General features: G+C 37.9%; 1 protein-coding gene across 3 annotated transcripts in view; it reads right to left on the bottom strand.

Moving 5' to 3' along the window:
- Window positions 1–17142, bottom strand: part of CNTNAP4 (contactin associated protein family member 4) — a 238124-nt gene that overhangs the window by 97272 nt on the left and 123710 nt on the right. For 2 of the 3 annotated variants that reach the window (XM_019710874.2, XM_074314549.1), the window contains exon 4: window positions 13239–13386. The exons of the other annotated variant lie outside the window; for it this stretch is intronic. In XM_019710874.2, the coding sequence (XP_019566433.2) occupies window positions 13239–13386 (148 nt within the window). The remainder of the gene's footprint in view (window positions 1–13238; window positions 13387–17142) is intronic. 3 annotated transcript variants of the gene reach the window in all.

Genomic DNA, 17142 nt, shown 5'->3' on the forward strand with positions numbered 1-17142 from the left:
CACATCACAGATTTACATGTATGTGAATAATACTCTTTGGGGGGGAAAAAGCATAATTCAGAATGTGAGTATAATGTCAGTACAGCACGGCTTCAAGTTACATACATGTAACCTGTATATGACATATGCCAGGGGTGCCAAAAAAAATGTACACAGTTTAAGAGATGTTATCTATGTATTACTTTTCAAAGTTGAATTGAATTACGGTAGCAATATGTGTAGTATGACGTTTGCTCAAAAGATGGCATCGATCAAATGAATGCTAGCGTCATCCATTGTATTACAATTTTAATATAGTTTTTTCCTTTCTTAAAATGTGTATACATTTTTTGGCACCCTCTGTACATATGGATTCTCATAAAAATAATCAGATGATTCCTAAGAATATTACTTTAGATAGAAAACTCATAATAGCTCTAATATAAGTCCCTGTTATTAAAAGCTATTTATACAACCTTTAAAAAGCATACACATTTAAACAATAATCATAAAACACTGAGTTATGACAGATAAAGTTAATGATACAAAAATCAGAAAAAATGAAAAAGCTAAGAGAGAGAGAGCCTTGAACTCAATGTACCACCATCAATACTAGCGCGTTACAAGGATACTGGTAGAAGAGATAGGTATAGTCTCTCTTAAAGTGATCTCACCACTGTTAACAAAAATTGGAAAAACTGAAAACAAATCAAAGGTATAACTTCACAGCCCTTCAATGTCATACTGGAGCATTTTCTAACAGGTTTGTCTAACGATTATTTAATTCTAGGTGAATTAATGAAAGTTTGATTTTGTTATTTATTACTGATTAAGGCCAGACTCTGTCAAGTTGCATGTTAATTTGCATCTTTCATATGTGTTTTTCCCAAGTAGAGATGCAAATGGGTTCCTTCTGATAGAAAATACATCCCTAAAAGTTATGGTATTTATTTTTATTGTCCTGTTGGACATTAACCATTTGTGTACTTAACCTAGTAATAGTAACCCAACATTCTTTCATGGATTCCTATATGCATTCAGTCTCTTGAATTTTCTTTGGACTAGCTTTACCATCCTTCTGATTCCTTCATTAACGAATCAACTGCATCTTTCATATGTTTATTCTATATTTGAATGAGAGTCATGTTTTTACGTTTTTGACAATTTTACTTCTAACACTACTGACTTAAAAAACACACTTGGACTTTATATCATTAACTGGGAAAGGAACATTTCAAGTCTTAGCCATCCCTGGTAATGTTCAAGGTGAATTTATTTTCACTATTCCACAAAGATTTTCAGATTTTGAACTCTTAATAGAACACTGCCAATACAAACACATTCTCAAAAAAAAAAAGTTCAGTTGATTTATAACAATATTTCTTTACATCGAATCTAACCTATAAGATCTGAGTATATACCATTAAAATATTAATCCAACTCAATAATTATTTTAGATGGAAACACTAAATTAAGCATCCAAAATAATATTAATATATAAATTAACAGTCAATGATACATTTATTCCTATCTTTTATCAAATACTTTTAGGAAAAGAATCTTTTACATACAGCTGAACTGTATCAATAGAAAAAAAGAAGTATCAAAAAACTCACAATAGGAAAATTGGAAATCAGAAGTTAACAAAATTTCTAACAGTAAAAGACCTATAGTCCAAAGATGCAGAAGAAGATGTGTTACTTGACTAAAAGAAATAATTATTTTCAATATAATAATTTACTAATTGTAATTTTGTTAATTAGTATGCTTATTAACTGAGGTAATATTTTTAACTACTGGACTTTTGTCAATATTATTAACATGGTCCTGCCATAGCCTGGCTCACCATGGGGAGAGCATGAACTCTAATTTACTAGTAACAAGTTGCACATTATTCTGACACAGTCACCTTCCTTAGTCTAGCCCCCTTTTGAGAAATTGAAATAATGTATACAGTATTACAGTTTAGCCTAGTAGTTAAGACAACTAGTCTGTGTGGGTTTGAGTCTTCACTCTACCTGGCACAAGTGTATTGTTACTGTAACAAATGACCACAAACTTGGTCTCATAAACAACACAGACTTAGTACCTTACAGTTTTGAAATTCAGAAGTCCTAAAATCAAAGTGTTGGCAGGGGCTGCTTTCCTTCTAAAGTCTATAGAAGATAATCTCTTTCTACTCCTTTTTTTTAGCTTCTAAATACCATCTGCATTCCTTAGTTCATGGCTCCTTCCTTCATGTACAAGACCAGTATGCTTGAATTGCTCATTCTCTCTCCTTTTTGCTTTGATAGTCACATCTTCTATGACTCTGATCCTTTCACCTGTCTTAGAAAGACCCTTGTGACTACATTGGGTCCCCCTGGAAAATCCAGAATAATCTCCCCATCTGAAGATCCTTAAAATCCCATCTGCAATGTGCCCATGTCATACAATGTAACATATTTGCAGGTGATTGGGGCATTACTTTATCACAGCAAGATACTTAACCTCTCTGTTCTCTTTCCTCATCTGTAACATGGGAATAACAGTAACAATAGATATAACAATAGTATATTCTCCATAGGATTGTTGCATGAATGTGCATCTGCATCATTTTTGAAGGGTTGCTGGCACATAATTAGAATTCAACAAATGTTAGCCACTATTGACACTAATGCTATTATTTACTATTAGAATATGGGGCAGGGAAAGAAGTACATAAAAATAGTTTAATAAATACATGTGGTGTATTTATTTTTTAAAAGCAGCCTCTTTAAAAAATAATGAATTTCTGAAGTGCACAAGAAATGCTCCATTATCAATGTCATTGCCAGGTTATGCAGCAAGAATGATTTTGAGCCATCTGCGGGTTCTGTGGCTTTTTCTCTGTCTGTCAGTGAATGCCAGAGCTGACTCACCATGGCAATTGTCGGTGACCTGAATCCTCCTCAGTGAATACCTCCATCTCAAATTCTCTCATTTACAGCAGGAATCGAGGAAAGAAGAGACTCATAAAAATTGTGGGCCCTACTCTCCTATCAATTCTCCCTGTGACCCTGGGAAAGAGGTATAGTCTGCATTATTTGCATGATTCAGAAATACAATCTCCCATGGAATGCGGGGTTTTCCAATAGAAAACAGTCAAATTTCTTTCAGGGAGTGGTGACAGAAGTGGTATTGCCGACACGTGGATTCTGCGCTCTTTCCTACTGCACATATTTATAGAGTTATCTGTGAACCCAGTAGAAGACACAGCAATGCATAAAAACAAAGTGCTTTTTCCCCTCCAAGGGGCTTTACTTCTGCAGTAGGACTGTGTCCTGGGTAATTTCTAACATGGGCAGGAGATGTTGATCCACTCAGTCTCAGAGATGGACGTCAACTAAATTGCAGAACTGCTTTACCTCAATGAACAGCGAACTGTTTTTCAGTCTCTGCATAGGTTACATGAAAACACCCTCCTCATTGTAATATCTTCCACTTGTACTGGTATCTTTCTCTCACCCCTGCATCTTACCCCTGCTCCAGAAGTTTGAGGCTTCTCAATTGTGAGAGATTGCCATCTGAAAAAGCAATATCCTCCCCGTGCTAAGAGAAACATACCCGAGAGCACGCTTTCTTAAATTGAGCTCCATGGTCCCACCATGTTAGAATCAACTGAGAAGTATCTCTTGGGGTCCCCATAAACACTCAACATCCTGGGCTCTGCCTGAGCTAGACCCAGGAACACAGGTCCCTGAGTGGTCCCGAGGCAGATGACAGCAGGAGGGTTATCTGACAGGAAGCACAAGAAGGTGACAGAAACCTGTTCTCTGAAAATAAACAGCCTCACTGCATATTGAACTGTACCATGGAAAATAAATATGTTTTCTTTATCTGGACTGTAGGTGATATTTGCAGAAAATTGTGGAGGTGGTAGCGACTTGTCCCTGAAAGATGTTTCAGGGAGAAATTGATTCTGTGAGTTACACTATGAATCATCATATTATTGATGAGGTCAGTTGACAAAGAAACTGAAATGAGAAAAATTGGAATAGATGAGTGAACTGGAACACACATCCTTGAATAATAGGAAATTGACTTTATCTGAAGGTCGTGAAAGAGTTCTTGGAGGAAAAAAAACATGAGAGTCTTCTCCTATTAATTATTTGGGAATCACCTTAAAAATATAAGTAGAAAAAGAGTGCTACCACTGGAGAAAGAGCTACGGACCAAACTCTTGTTGGCTAAACATGGTCAGCCTGAAACATTGATCATTATTTGATCAATCTGAAAATTGCTTTATTTGAAAATTTCTACCTAAGAATTACTAAACAAACAGAGGTCCAATTTTGACTCCTAAGAAACATAAGTCCAACTGAGTCCCTGTTAAACTATTATACAGTGAAATACTAAAGCAACAGTGTGATGTACAGGCACTTGAGGTCTGTATTACTGTATTGAGTTTTAAAGAGATGGAGAGAAGAGACCAAGCACTCGATAAATCAACAGGAAATAAGTTGTACTATTTTTGAATAGTAGCATAAAAGGACACAGAATGATTTAAGGGACTCTTCAGTTTAAAACGACTAAAATTAATTCAATAAAAAGGAAGAAGGCACAGGACCAAATGTTGCATATAGCCACAGGGAAAAGGTGACTTTACTATCACGGTTTTAAATAGACCGAGGTAAGGTCAGTGACAACACTCCAGGATGTTATGGAAACAAACATGATCACTGCCACTTAAATGTCAATCTAAATTAACCTTTTAAGTCGATTTGAAGCTGGTAACATCTACTATGTCAAGGATACTTGAGTGTGTCGTTGGAGAATATAAGATGCGTTCCTGTTTCTAATATTTATTTATAATTTTTATACTGTCACAGAAGTCACTTACATGCTTAGTCTCAATTTCCTTACTTGGAAGATGCGGAGAATCATTCCAACCTCTCAGACCACACACAAAAAAGCTGAGGGTTTCACATGGAAGTACTGAAACGCCTCAACATTTATTTATTAAATTTGTATGCTATTATTATCATTTTAATAACAAACATTTGAAATTTCATATGTTCATCTCATAGCTATTTCTCCTGTAATCAATCACTACTGTATCAGTGTGATAAACTTGTGATGTTTTTAATGTACTTATTTATTTTCCAGTTTATACTGTAGCTAATCAAATGTTCCTCTTAATTCATCTATTTAACAACTAGGTGCTGAACCAAGTCCTACCGTAGGAGCTGGTGTTGCAACAGTGAACACATTCTGTCCTTGGATCATCCAATATGAAGGAAGAGAAAGACGTCAGACAACTCATCCCAGGTGTATAGACATATATTTACAATTGTTAAGTAGAGCATGAAGGAAAAGGACAGGGTTGTGCGAGAGCTTTGAACAGAAAGACCTAAATTAGGTTGTTGGTTAGGGATGACATCTCTGAGGAAGAAGTGATAGTAAACTGAGTAGATCGCTGCTTATGTAAATGTCTAGGGTCAGGAAAGAAGGAGGAAGTGGGGAAGGGGAGAGGTGCTGAGAGATGAGGGAGTAGGAGAGACCGGGGCGGGAGGGATGGCGGTGGCAGAAAGCCAATGGAAGAGGTCCTCAGGGAGTGGAATTACTGGCAGCTCACCTTGACCCTGTGAAAGCTTGGTTCCAGGCTTTGTTGGCACAGATATTATATTGGTTTGTCTTTAGCCCTAGGGCATAACAACTTTGGTTTGTCCTCAGGTGTGGTCTTTACTCCTAAGGCAATCAATGCCTTTCTGGTTCTCAGTTAAATGCCCAGGGTGTTTAGCAAGTCCCTCTAAACTGGCAGGACTTGAACTCCAAAGGTGGTCTTTCCAGCACTAGGAAGATGCTGAAATCTTTAGGACTTTAATCTCCCAGTCCCTGCTTTAGCCTGGCTTCTCGCTACTTCCTCTTGGGCATGTGCAGTTCAGGAATCGACCAAGGATTTAAGGGGAAGTGTATGCAGGAGTTGAGACTATCCTTCTCTGACCCCTCCTTTTTAGTATTCTGACACAAATTTCTAGCCACTCTGGAAAACTTGAACTATTACCTCTGTCTCCTCAGCCTGGTGAAAGTGTTGCGATGCCCTGCAAACTGAGATGTGTTTTTAGGAAAAAGTCAGTTAAGTGTGTATCTCCCAGAGTTTGCTTTCCTTCCTTCCAAAAATCAAGTCTTCTCAAGGTTCTACATGTTTTGAGTTGAACTTCAAAGTCCTGAGCAGTTTTTAAGTTTTTCTATTTTTTTTTTTACCCAGGAATTATAATCACTATGGGCAGCAAGATAGTCCAATGAAAGCTATTCTGCTATGACTGGTACTGAAAAGCAAATTGTCTCTTTATGAATTTTTATAATAATTGACTTGGTCTATTAATATTTAGGATTGCAAAATGAGCTTAGACTAATTCTATGATTCCTTCTTTATTTATTACCTGGAATATATCTTTAAAGAGACATTCCCTCTAGTCTTCTATTTGGTTACTTTGAGGTATAGATTACATAGGCAAAGTAGGCTACGTGTTTGATGGTTTCCCTTCATTTATTAGTTTTCAAAATAATGAGGTGGTTCCTTAACGTCTCTCAGAGGTGACCAATGAGATTTTTTTTTTTTTAGTATTATTATAAACCCATTCACTTAAACATATTTGATATGTTTCAAAATTGCAGGTAATATTCTTACTGATGCTAAAATATTTCCATCTTGGGTCAGTGAGAGCCTCCTCGGTTGGCTTTTTTGACATAATCCCAGTAGGTTTTCTAGTTTCCTTATTTTCTGGTATTATAATAGCTAACCTTATCTTAATTTTAATGTAACTTCACTTATCATTAAGTGATAATCTTTAGTCTAGAAACTTCGCAAAGAATAGAATTGATCCTCTTTGATTTTAGGCTGACCAGAATCTGTCTTTTTTTTAAAACTCTGACATAAAATGGGATTCCTCAGCTACAGTATTAGCTGATAATCTGAGAGCAAGAATTGGGTATAATTTACCTTGGTGAAGATTTTAGCAGTTAACATGTGGAAGTAGCTTAATAAACAGGCATTAAATTCAAATAATTATTCTTTATAGTAAACCTAACAAAGTCACTGCTTTTCATTTTTCCCCTAACCAGACATGTGGTATGAGAGGCCAGCATCCTGAATAGACAGAATACTGTTATCTAGTTCTCTCTTAGTGATTTTTCAGGTGAATATTTGTACTTCTCATGCTACTGTTTTAGATTTCTTATTCCCCTGTTACCCCGAAAATAAGACCTTGCTGGACAATCAGCTCTAATACATCTTTTGGAGCAAAAATAATATAAGACCTGGTCTTATTTTACTATAAGACCAGGTATAATATAATATAATATAATATAATATAATATAATATAATATAATATAATATAATACTGGGTCTTATGTTAATTTTTGCTCCAAAAGATGCATTAGAGCTGATTGTCCGGCTAGGTCTTACTTTCGGGGAAACACAGTAATATGTTTTCTGAACAGAAATCTAATTACTCCCAACTTTCAATCTTTTTTTACACTATAAAATGCACATTCTTCTTTTTAAAAAGTTAACATGAGTTTTGCAATTATTGACTTCTGTTCCATTTATTAAATAGAATCCATTATTTTCTCTTGACCAGTCTGCATTGAAGCGAGTAAACACAATAGTTAACACATATATACATTTCTTCTCTTCCAATCTTCTCACTCATTTCTCCCTGTCTTCTATGCCTGATCTTTAAGAGGCTGAATACACCACTAAGATGAGGGGGAAAGCCTTCCTGCGGCTCCCCAAACCCACCTCCTTTCATTCATTCCTTCATCTGTGCAGAAGACTAATAACAAAAAAGGAATGTCCGGTTACAATCGAATATAATGTGAGCATGATGTGATCAGGAGCAGAACAGCTGGCTGTTCCAGGAGCAGGTGGAAATGTCCTCTGACCTACTGTGGGGTGTCAGAAAAGGTGTCAGAAACAGTGATTTCTATGCCAAGAAAAGGTGATGGGTACAAGAATGATCTGGTGGAGGAATGAAGGCTGGATGTGTGGCAACTACCTTAAGCATAGAGTAAAGATCCTAAGTCTAGAAAAATCATGAAATCATGGCACGTGAAAGAAATGGAAATTAGTGCAGTATGGCTGGGCAGTTGGATGTCCTTCTGTTGAGGATGATGATGGGAAGATCATGGATTACAAAACGAGGGTGTTTACACAAGACCTAGAGAAAGGGAACTCAGAATTGATACTAAGGGCACGTGTCTCAGCAGTTCAGCCATCATTAAAGAACATTATCTGCTATGGCTGAATTACCGCTTCCTCGGGACATCTCAGACACAGTCACGTTGACCTGGTTATTCTCCTTCCTCTGCCTTTGCTTACCATTGCTTACTTTCCTTTGGGACACTTAGTAGAGTAGTATTTCTTTATCATGAAACATTTTCTTTTTCTTTCCCGCACAAGTTATTTCATTACCTACATCTCTTGTGTAGATCTATAAACATGATCACAGCTGCTATGGCCAAGACATCTGAAATTTATACTTTTCCTCTGAACCCATAAAATTTAGCTTCTACTTCTCTCATTACTCAGGAAACAACTTCCTGTTTACTGACATAAAAGTAGAACATGCCCTCTGATATGGATTTTCCATTCACTTGATGCACCATAACAAGTTACTGCTCTAACTCATTGGGATAGATGGTAATAAAATAATGTGTGCTTCTCCCAATAACCACTTTCTCTGCAATGTTCACAGGAGCAGCTTCCACCTATAACTTCAGCAAATACATGTAACAGGCATAAGGGGTGGGGAGGCTGGCATAAAAATGCACTCACTCTGAAAAACAGCATAAAGAAACTGCTGTAATCATGACAGACATGGATTTCTGCTTTTCAAAGACATGAGCAGTTGTTCAAACACAGCACTTTCTACTTTTATTATTAATAGTAAGGCAATAAGTGGAAATGTTATGATTTAATAACAATAATGATAGGCACATAGGTTTCAATTGTATATCTTCATCCCAGAGTGTTCAGAGTGCCAACTTTTCATATCTCAGGGGCACTTGAATTCAAATGAGTCAACAATTGAATTAATTACCACTCCTGTGCCCTTTGGGAACTGTTATTCTCTAGTGCCCCCGCCCAGCAAGTGACCGACCATCCAGACAGTTCTTCAAATCTGATAACTCAGTGTCCCTCCCATACGATCATTAAGCTCTCTTGATTCAACGTCCTCAGTAGACTCATATTTTGAATCTGATTCAGTCGGGAGAACCCCCTCTCCTGATAGCTGGTCCTCTCGTTTAAGGCTCCACTGCCACTTGCACAAGTGAAACCGTAAGTCTCCTTCTTGAGCCGCTGCCCCTTATCTGTGTCCTTCATTTAACCCTCCAATCCGTATGCATCGGTTCACTCTGAATGACCATTCTCAAATACAAACGGATCCTCCAAGCAATCCTCGACCCTGTGCCTCACCTGGGCACCCCCTTTCTCCTCCTAGATGGGCTATCCTCCCCACCTTCCATGTGAAATTTCTGCATCTTCGTTTCAAAACCTATTGCTATGAACTTTTTTATACTAATCTCAATTTATCGATCACTTTATCCCTCACACCCTACATTCATGCTCTGATAGTTTGCATTGAGTTTGTACAACTTTGATAACATTGCGTCTTCTGACCTCTAGGGTCAAACACCCCATGTTAATTGCTGTAAATGGCTCTGTTTTCACTCATGTGTACTCATGCACACACACGCACGTTCCATGTCTCCCTCTCTCTCTGAAATTAGTGAGCAACCTGACAGCCAGCTCTGCAGGGTCATCACGGACATCCTGTTGTGGCTGTCTTGGTGGTCTTGCAGGTGTATATTGCTGTTTTGACTTTGCTTGCACAGTCAGTTCTACACATTTTCTGTTTTGAGTTTTGTCACTTTGTAGCAATGTAGATAATGTTGTGTTTGTACTTTGTTGTGTAGAGTGAAAGGATTGTGTTGAATAAACCTAGGATTAGAATGCAAAAATATATACATAATAATAATTCATATATTAAGAAAATATGTATTATTTTTAGAATTTCTCACTATACCCAAAACCTAGTATTGTCAAGTGTCAATAAATATTTAAAAGGTAAATGTAAGTATGATTCATCTAGTCATCAAAGCACTGGCTTTGGCAAGGATGGATCTGACTTTTAATCCTAGATTACACAGGCTGTGTAATCCTGGACAAGATTCTTGATCTCTGTAAGGCTCACTGTCGCCCATGTCAGCAGACCTGAAGCGCCCTGATACACACTACTCTCGAGGGAGTGGCTCCTACAAGACCCACCCAAGAATCACATTAACGTGGCAGGCGATGTGGACACACATGCTGACAAGCGGCATGCAATCCTCCAGGCCTTTCTAATGCTCAAAAGAGGCTCAGTTAATTGCCAGTGTGGACAGGTGTCCCATGACTGGTCCAGAGGAGAACCTGCCTGTCCCCCAGCCCTACTTTTCTTTTTATAGGGATTGCAGGAGAATGGCCTTGCATATCTGGAGAAAATCCAGTCTCATCTTGGATCTGGATCCTTTCAGACAAAATCGTGCAACTTTGTTCTCATTCTCATAGCACCTGGAGCTCTTCCTTCTGAGGACAGGGGGAGCCAGTGGTCCCATCTACTTCTGTACCAGGCAACCCAGACCTCATTTAGCCAACAATTCTGCTTGTCTCCTCTTACTCCTGCATAAAATGGTAATATTCGTGTTCCACTTCACCGTATTGTTAGGACTAAATCAGAAAATGCCTAGAGGACTAGTGTCTGACACATAGTAACTGTTTAATAAGTGATCATTATATAGTATCATGCTTTAGTAAATTAATATTCTGCAAGGCTGATGCTATGCATAGGTGGAGAATAGGAGTGTGACTGTGGTATAATTGAGGAATTAAAATCAATTTGATCAAATACAATCCCATAAGACACACACACCGAACCCATTTTGAGGTTATTTTAGGTAATCTACGAGAGTCTTTTTCCATTAAGTTTATTATTTTTTTCTCTTCTATCCCAAATTATACAACAGTCATTTTACATTGAATCGTATCAAATCACTTTGCCATATGTGTTTATGTTTGCATTTGAAGTCATGTTGGCTCCCAGGCATGACTTCAACTGTGCATCAATGAAAAAAGGAGGCTGAGTAAACATGTAGCCATTATGCTGGCTCCAAGATACACCAAATCAAGTCACAGTGAAAAGAATGTTCCCCAGGACTGCAAATCAGTAAAGTGTGTGTGGGGGTGTGTGGGGAAAGGAACCTGTACCTCAGAAGTCACTTCCATAGGGACATTATAATCAGTGCATTAGTTTTAGAAAAACAGCATCAATAGTCTTGTTCAACTAATACTGAATTTACATCCTAGATTGAATGTGCATTACGTCTGTACTATTGGGGAAACTGTTTAATATTTCTAAGACTATTAGATAGGTGATTTTTAGGATTAAATTAGAATGTCTATAAAAACTGTATCTGACACAGAGTCAGCGCTCCATAACTGTTAGCAATTATTCTACCATGATAAACAAATATTCTGCAAGATGGATACTCTGAGTAAGTACAGAATGTTTAACTATACGTATGAAGTTTTTTGAAGTTTGTTTTGCTAATTGTCCATCGTGTGGCATGGACTTTGCTAACCGCTGTGATCCAAAGACAAACAAGATAGACTGTCTGGGTTCTGTGCCCCAGAATCACACTGTGGGGTGGGACGGTTTATTTTTTACGGGATGATTTGATTCAAGTCTGACACATCACAGGATCAGTGAAGGCACTGGTAAGCTGAGCAGATGGTGAGAAGTAAGCTGCCCATGGCTCATCACTGTGACTTAGGGCCGGAGAGAACACGAGCATGAGCTCGGGATCTGGAGCCTGGCAGGCTTGGCGGCACACCCAGCTCTGTCACGTCTGGTCTGCGTAGCTTAAAAGTCCTGCTCTCTAGGCTGTAGCTTCCTTGTTGGCAAAGTAGGGGAATGGACTTACGTGGACTTTTTTTTTTTTTTTTTTGGAGTAATAAACTGCTTAATATCATGCAGCTATCTAATAAGCACTCAAGAAAAATGTGCTATGTCTAGGGTGACAAAAATTAATACTATTGCTATTTGTGCTATTGCTATTCCTATTATTACCTTTGATATTAATACTATGATTACTAGTTGGCAGTCCCTGGCAGGGACGGAACGTCTGATGATGGAGGTGGATACAGGGAGCATCACGAAGGATGCGGGGAGACCTCGGCAATCTGCACAACACGCTTTCTCTGACACACTAGTCCTCTGTATGATGTGCCTTCCTTCCCTGTAAATAAAGTGAACCAGACCCTAACTTGACTTACATTACGAGATGGTAAAATATGTGTGGAAAAGAAAAAAAGCTTTTGTGGCTGCAGAATAAAGGTTTGCTAGAGGAATCATGATGAAGTGATTCTTTTCTGGATTCTTCCATGCACTGGTGGTGAGACATTGGGCAGACTGCTGAATCTCCCCAAGCCTCAGTCTGCTCAGTCTGATGACTGTAGATCATATGAACTAATTCATTGTTCTATAATAAAAGAGTGTCTAACAGGATGGTGAGGCGGAGACGGGCTATCAATAACTCTTAGGTCCCCGCCCCCCCATAAAGATCTAATAAAAATGCTTCATGAAGAGGAGACTAAGTGAAACCTGTGGTTTCTGTCTTGTTTTTTATGTGAAAGTATTTCAAGCACAAATTACATTTTGACAGAGGTCTTTACTTTTTCTATGTATTTACGCCGAGAGCATAGCATTAGTGAGTTGCATGGCGTCTTATTTTTAGGCTAGAGAGAAAAACATTCTTTGGTCTCCTAAAGATGACTGGCTATACTAAATGGAACACTGACTCTTTTACTAAATTCAGGGTGCCCAGATGAAACATCCAAATATATTCCACGGGGAGGAAAGCTCTAATATTTGAAAGTTAGGATCTAGTCAATAATATTAGATTTGGATAAATGGATTTACATATGTCTACAAACATGTGTCTGTATCTATCTATCTCTACATAGATTTTTCTCTCTATAAAATGCTTCCATTTCTGATTTAAAATCTAAAAGCTGACTGCTAAAGTCAATATTGGCATGCAAAGGCACACAAAAAATGATTTTTTCCCACTAAAATCATTCCTGTTTTTAGCTCTCTTTACATATCTGTAACGTCAATGTCTGCGTGCAGTTTGGCTTTTAAGACATCTCCTTTGATACACACTGCAGTGTTTCAGATAAACAAACACTTACTATATGCACACCCAAACACCTCGATTCGCATCCCAATTCTGCCCTTGGGGTTCCACTCCAAAGGGATGAAGCGTAGGAACCTGGCTTTGACAGAGGGCTGGAGTCGATAGTACACAACACTGTCTGCATTCGCATTTCCTGGGAAGCCCTAGGAGAAAGGGGAAAGGAGATCAATGTATCTACAGTATACCCACTGCCCCTCATCACTTCCAGTGTCAGTGACCAATGTCTGATTTGCTTTTTTACTATAATGATGGCTGACTCTGTTAACTTCCTTTTAACAGTTATGTCATAATATCTCTCCATCCTCAGAACTTACGACTGCCTAAACTTTTCTTTATATTAAGACTAGTTTACATTCTCCCATCCCTATTAAGCCAGCTTTCAACTAGGATACCCTCAGTAAAGTTTGCTTCTATGACGTGCACATGAAACTTAAAACATTATGAACAGCACAAAAATGAGAAAACTCTTCTTCGGAAAACCATGCGCTGATTCAGCAAAGAAGTTGTTCACATCCCTGATGAATGAGTAAGGTTATGACGTGTCTCGGTTGTTTCACTTTCTCATCTTACTCATTAAATAAACAAAAGTATCACCCAACATTCAAGTCAGAACTACACTCTAATATCAGGTTGTAAAACTTCACAGCACTGCTGGACACGCCCATTCAACATTTTTAAGGGAAACTGGAAGCAGTAATAATTTGGAAAGACCTGTAATTAGACGTACAGACTCTAGAATTTGAAAGCTAGAAAGACCTTGGTCTTTCTATGGGATAGTAAACTAGGACAGTCAAATTGCAGATGAGGAAATTAAAGATCAGAAAAGTAGGGAAACAAACAAACTACTCTAGTGTTTGTAAAAGTATCATATAACAAGATCAGGAGCCGTGTTCCTTCCACAATATCAGGATGCATCTATCTGACACATAGGTCTCCTGCAAAACCCACATAGTACAGCACCTAACATCTAAGCAGATTTTATGTCCTCTAAGCAGGCTTTGTGTTCTCCTACATGACATTCTGTAAGGCTTCATATAGGAAAAAGTTAGGAGGAAGCAGAAGTTATTCTAAAAAGTGTATATTTTTGTTTCTCCCCTTCCTCTTCTTTATTTTCCTCCTCCTTTGATGTAACTGTAACAATCAGCATATGTAGAAACAAAGTAAGTGATGATGCTACTCTCTATTCTCATGATAGATTCACTTACCATGATTACATCAACAAAAAAAGGTCAACTTCATGATTAAACAGGCAAAGGTAAATGCATTAGGAATACCAACACCCAGGGAGTTCCTTTCTTTGCCTGCTTTTCTTTCCACTTCACAATAGCCTTTTACCAGCATTTACCAAAATATTCTCTAATACATTAAAAAATAAAATGTTGGGTGTCATAGCCAAATTAATTTGATTTCATTCCCCTTGTCAATCAATTCTCTACACCTCCTGCCCACAACCCGACCAATACCCTGAGATTCTCAGGCTCACATACTACAGACAGTCCTGTGATGGCACCTCTAAATTATATCAAAATTCTGAGCAGCTTTCTTCATCTCAGCTATGACCACCCAGTTCAACAAAGCATTATCTCATCAGAACTACCTCAATGGCCTTTTTCTTCATTTTTTTCTTCTTCTATTTCCTGTCACCATCCACATACACATCCTGAATCTCTTCCCCTCTGAGCAGTCAGCAAGATTTTTAAAGGCAAATTAAACCATGTCACCCCCACTGCTTCAAAAATCCACTTAGAACAAAATCCAATCTCTTTATCAAACATACACCATCTTTGGCAGCATCCTCCTTTGTGCTTTAGCCACACTGGACCTTCAAGCCACACTCAGTCCTGCTTAGGTTAAGCCCTTTGCCCTGGTTGTTCATTCCTCTTTTAAAGTTCTTCCCTCAAGATCTTGGCACAACCAGCTCCTCTTGTCATTTCAAGCCTTGGTCAAAATATCACCCCCTAAGCCTGATCCCAGTTTCTAAAGTAATATATCTGGCACTTCCACATCTTATCTTCCTGTTTTATTTTCTTCATATGACTCATTATTTAGGGGGCCTTCTTTGGCTCATTGTTTGTTTGTTTATCTTATCCTGCAAGAAAACAAACTCCATTAAAGCAGGAAGCTTTTCTGCCTTCCATCCATAGTATCTAGAACGTGACTTGTCTCAAAGTGGTTCTCAATAAAATAGTCATTGCCATGCGTTATGTTTCAGAAAGGTTGGGTTTAAAAACAAAGTTCAACAGGTTTCTCAATTACAGGACCTCTCAGAGCATGTCAAATGTGAATGTGGAAATGTCCCATGACACGGACAGTTATCCAGCATGTTTCAAATGTATTAGGCCCACATTCCTAGTTACTGTTTCCCAGAACATAAAGAAAAGAACAGTGTTTAATCCCACAGACATTTGGACCAGATCCTTCTAGAAAGTTCTGTTCTATTCCACTGGTCAAAACCTCATATCCTGGGCATTGGGGTGTGTGTGTGTGTGTCTGTGTGTGTGTGTGTGTGTACTGGCTCTACAAATCAGAGTAATGTGCATCCAGGATTGAGAACATGGTCTATAGACATTCAATCCTAATCAGACCCTCTTATACTCGGATTCTATTTTCCTGGGTGCCACTGGCAGGCTAATACGATCCCTAATTATATTTCTTTCAGTGAACAGCTGCATGATGAATTAGATAACCCTCCAAAAGATCTCACATTTTTTTCAAAATTAATGTAACTTCAAAGATTTAGATGGATGGCACTACAATGATCTCAGCATCTTAAGGGATTAGGAGAAAAGATGTATAGTGACAGTGGCATCAGACAGGCAAGTGGAACAGGGAGGTCTACAAATGACAGCTTTGCACATTTACCTGATCTATTTTGAGTTATTTGAATTTTGAGAACATAAAGAAGAAATATAAGATACTTTGTATATGTAATAAAAAATATCTTGGCACATTCAAAATTTTAAGTAGCTTTTTCTTATAAAGGGCGAGGGAAATTGTGAGGTGGGGAATATGGGGTTTTTACCTACCACATTTCAATCATATCTCAATTTTTTATGAGACTATTAATTTTATAATAATCAGTAAAATAAAGTAAGACATAGACATAGGAAGTGTGTACAGTGACAGAGCAGATAGAAACATTATTTAGTAGCAATCTGGGTACGTTAAATAACTTTCTAATATCAATATGCACCATTGCTATTAATTAAATATATTCAACTGAACAATATTTGTATTGTTTTGCTCCATGTGTTGAAGTATTTTCAATACATCAGATAACAAAGATTCTGCTGTGGAGTCCAGTACTTAACGGGGATTTTTTTCAGAATTTTTATGCATGAAGCATGGGATTGAGGTTACATTACCTCATAAATGCAAAGTCCTATGCACACTATCGGGTGTCAAATGTATTGCCTAGGAGACATTCTTCAATTTACTATAAAGTTTTTTCATGCCATCACAATTCATAAAGAAAATCACGGTTTTCAATATTTCTCTTAAAAACTTATTATGTGAATGTTTATGTCTTTCCTTAGATTACAGAGTCTGAACTTAAGTGTATGTCAGAATTACTTAAGGTAATTCTGTTTAGAAATGCAGATTTCTAGACTCTGCACCTCCTGCACTAAGACTGTGGGTGGGCTGAACTCTGCATTTCGCATGCATGCCAAGCTGACGTGTGCTTTTTGGTCTTTGGCTTGCTCTGGGAGAGTTCTTCTGGCTTGTGGATAAACTGCACTCTTTTTCCCTCTCTGTACAGTATTATCTCAAAACTTTTCAGAGAGGGAAAAGATTTTAGAAGAACAGTGCACTGGAGCTAACTTCCAAAGAGAGAATCTAAGTAGCAACTGTGTTTGTTCTGTGTTATCAATCTCAATGTCTTCAATAGAAAGTTTGTG

Source organism: Rhinolophus sinicus, linkage group LG11, assembly GCF_036562045.2.
Source record: "Rhinolophus sinicus isolate RSC01 linkage group LG11, ASM3656204v1, whole genome shotgun sequence".
Classification (NCBI taxonomy): Eukaryota; Metazoa; Chordata; class Mammalia; order Chiroptera; family Rhinolophidae; genus Rhinolophus; species Rhinolophus sinicus.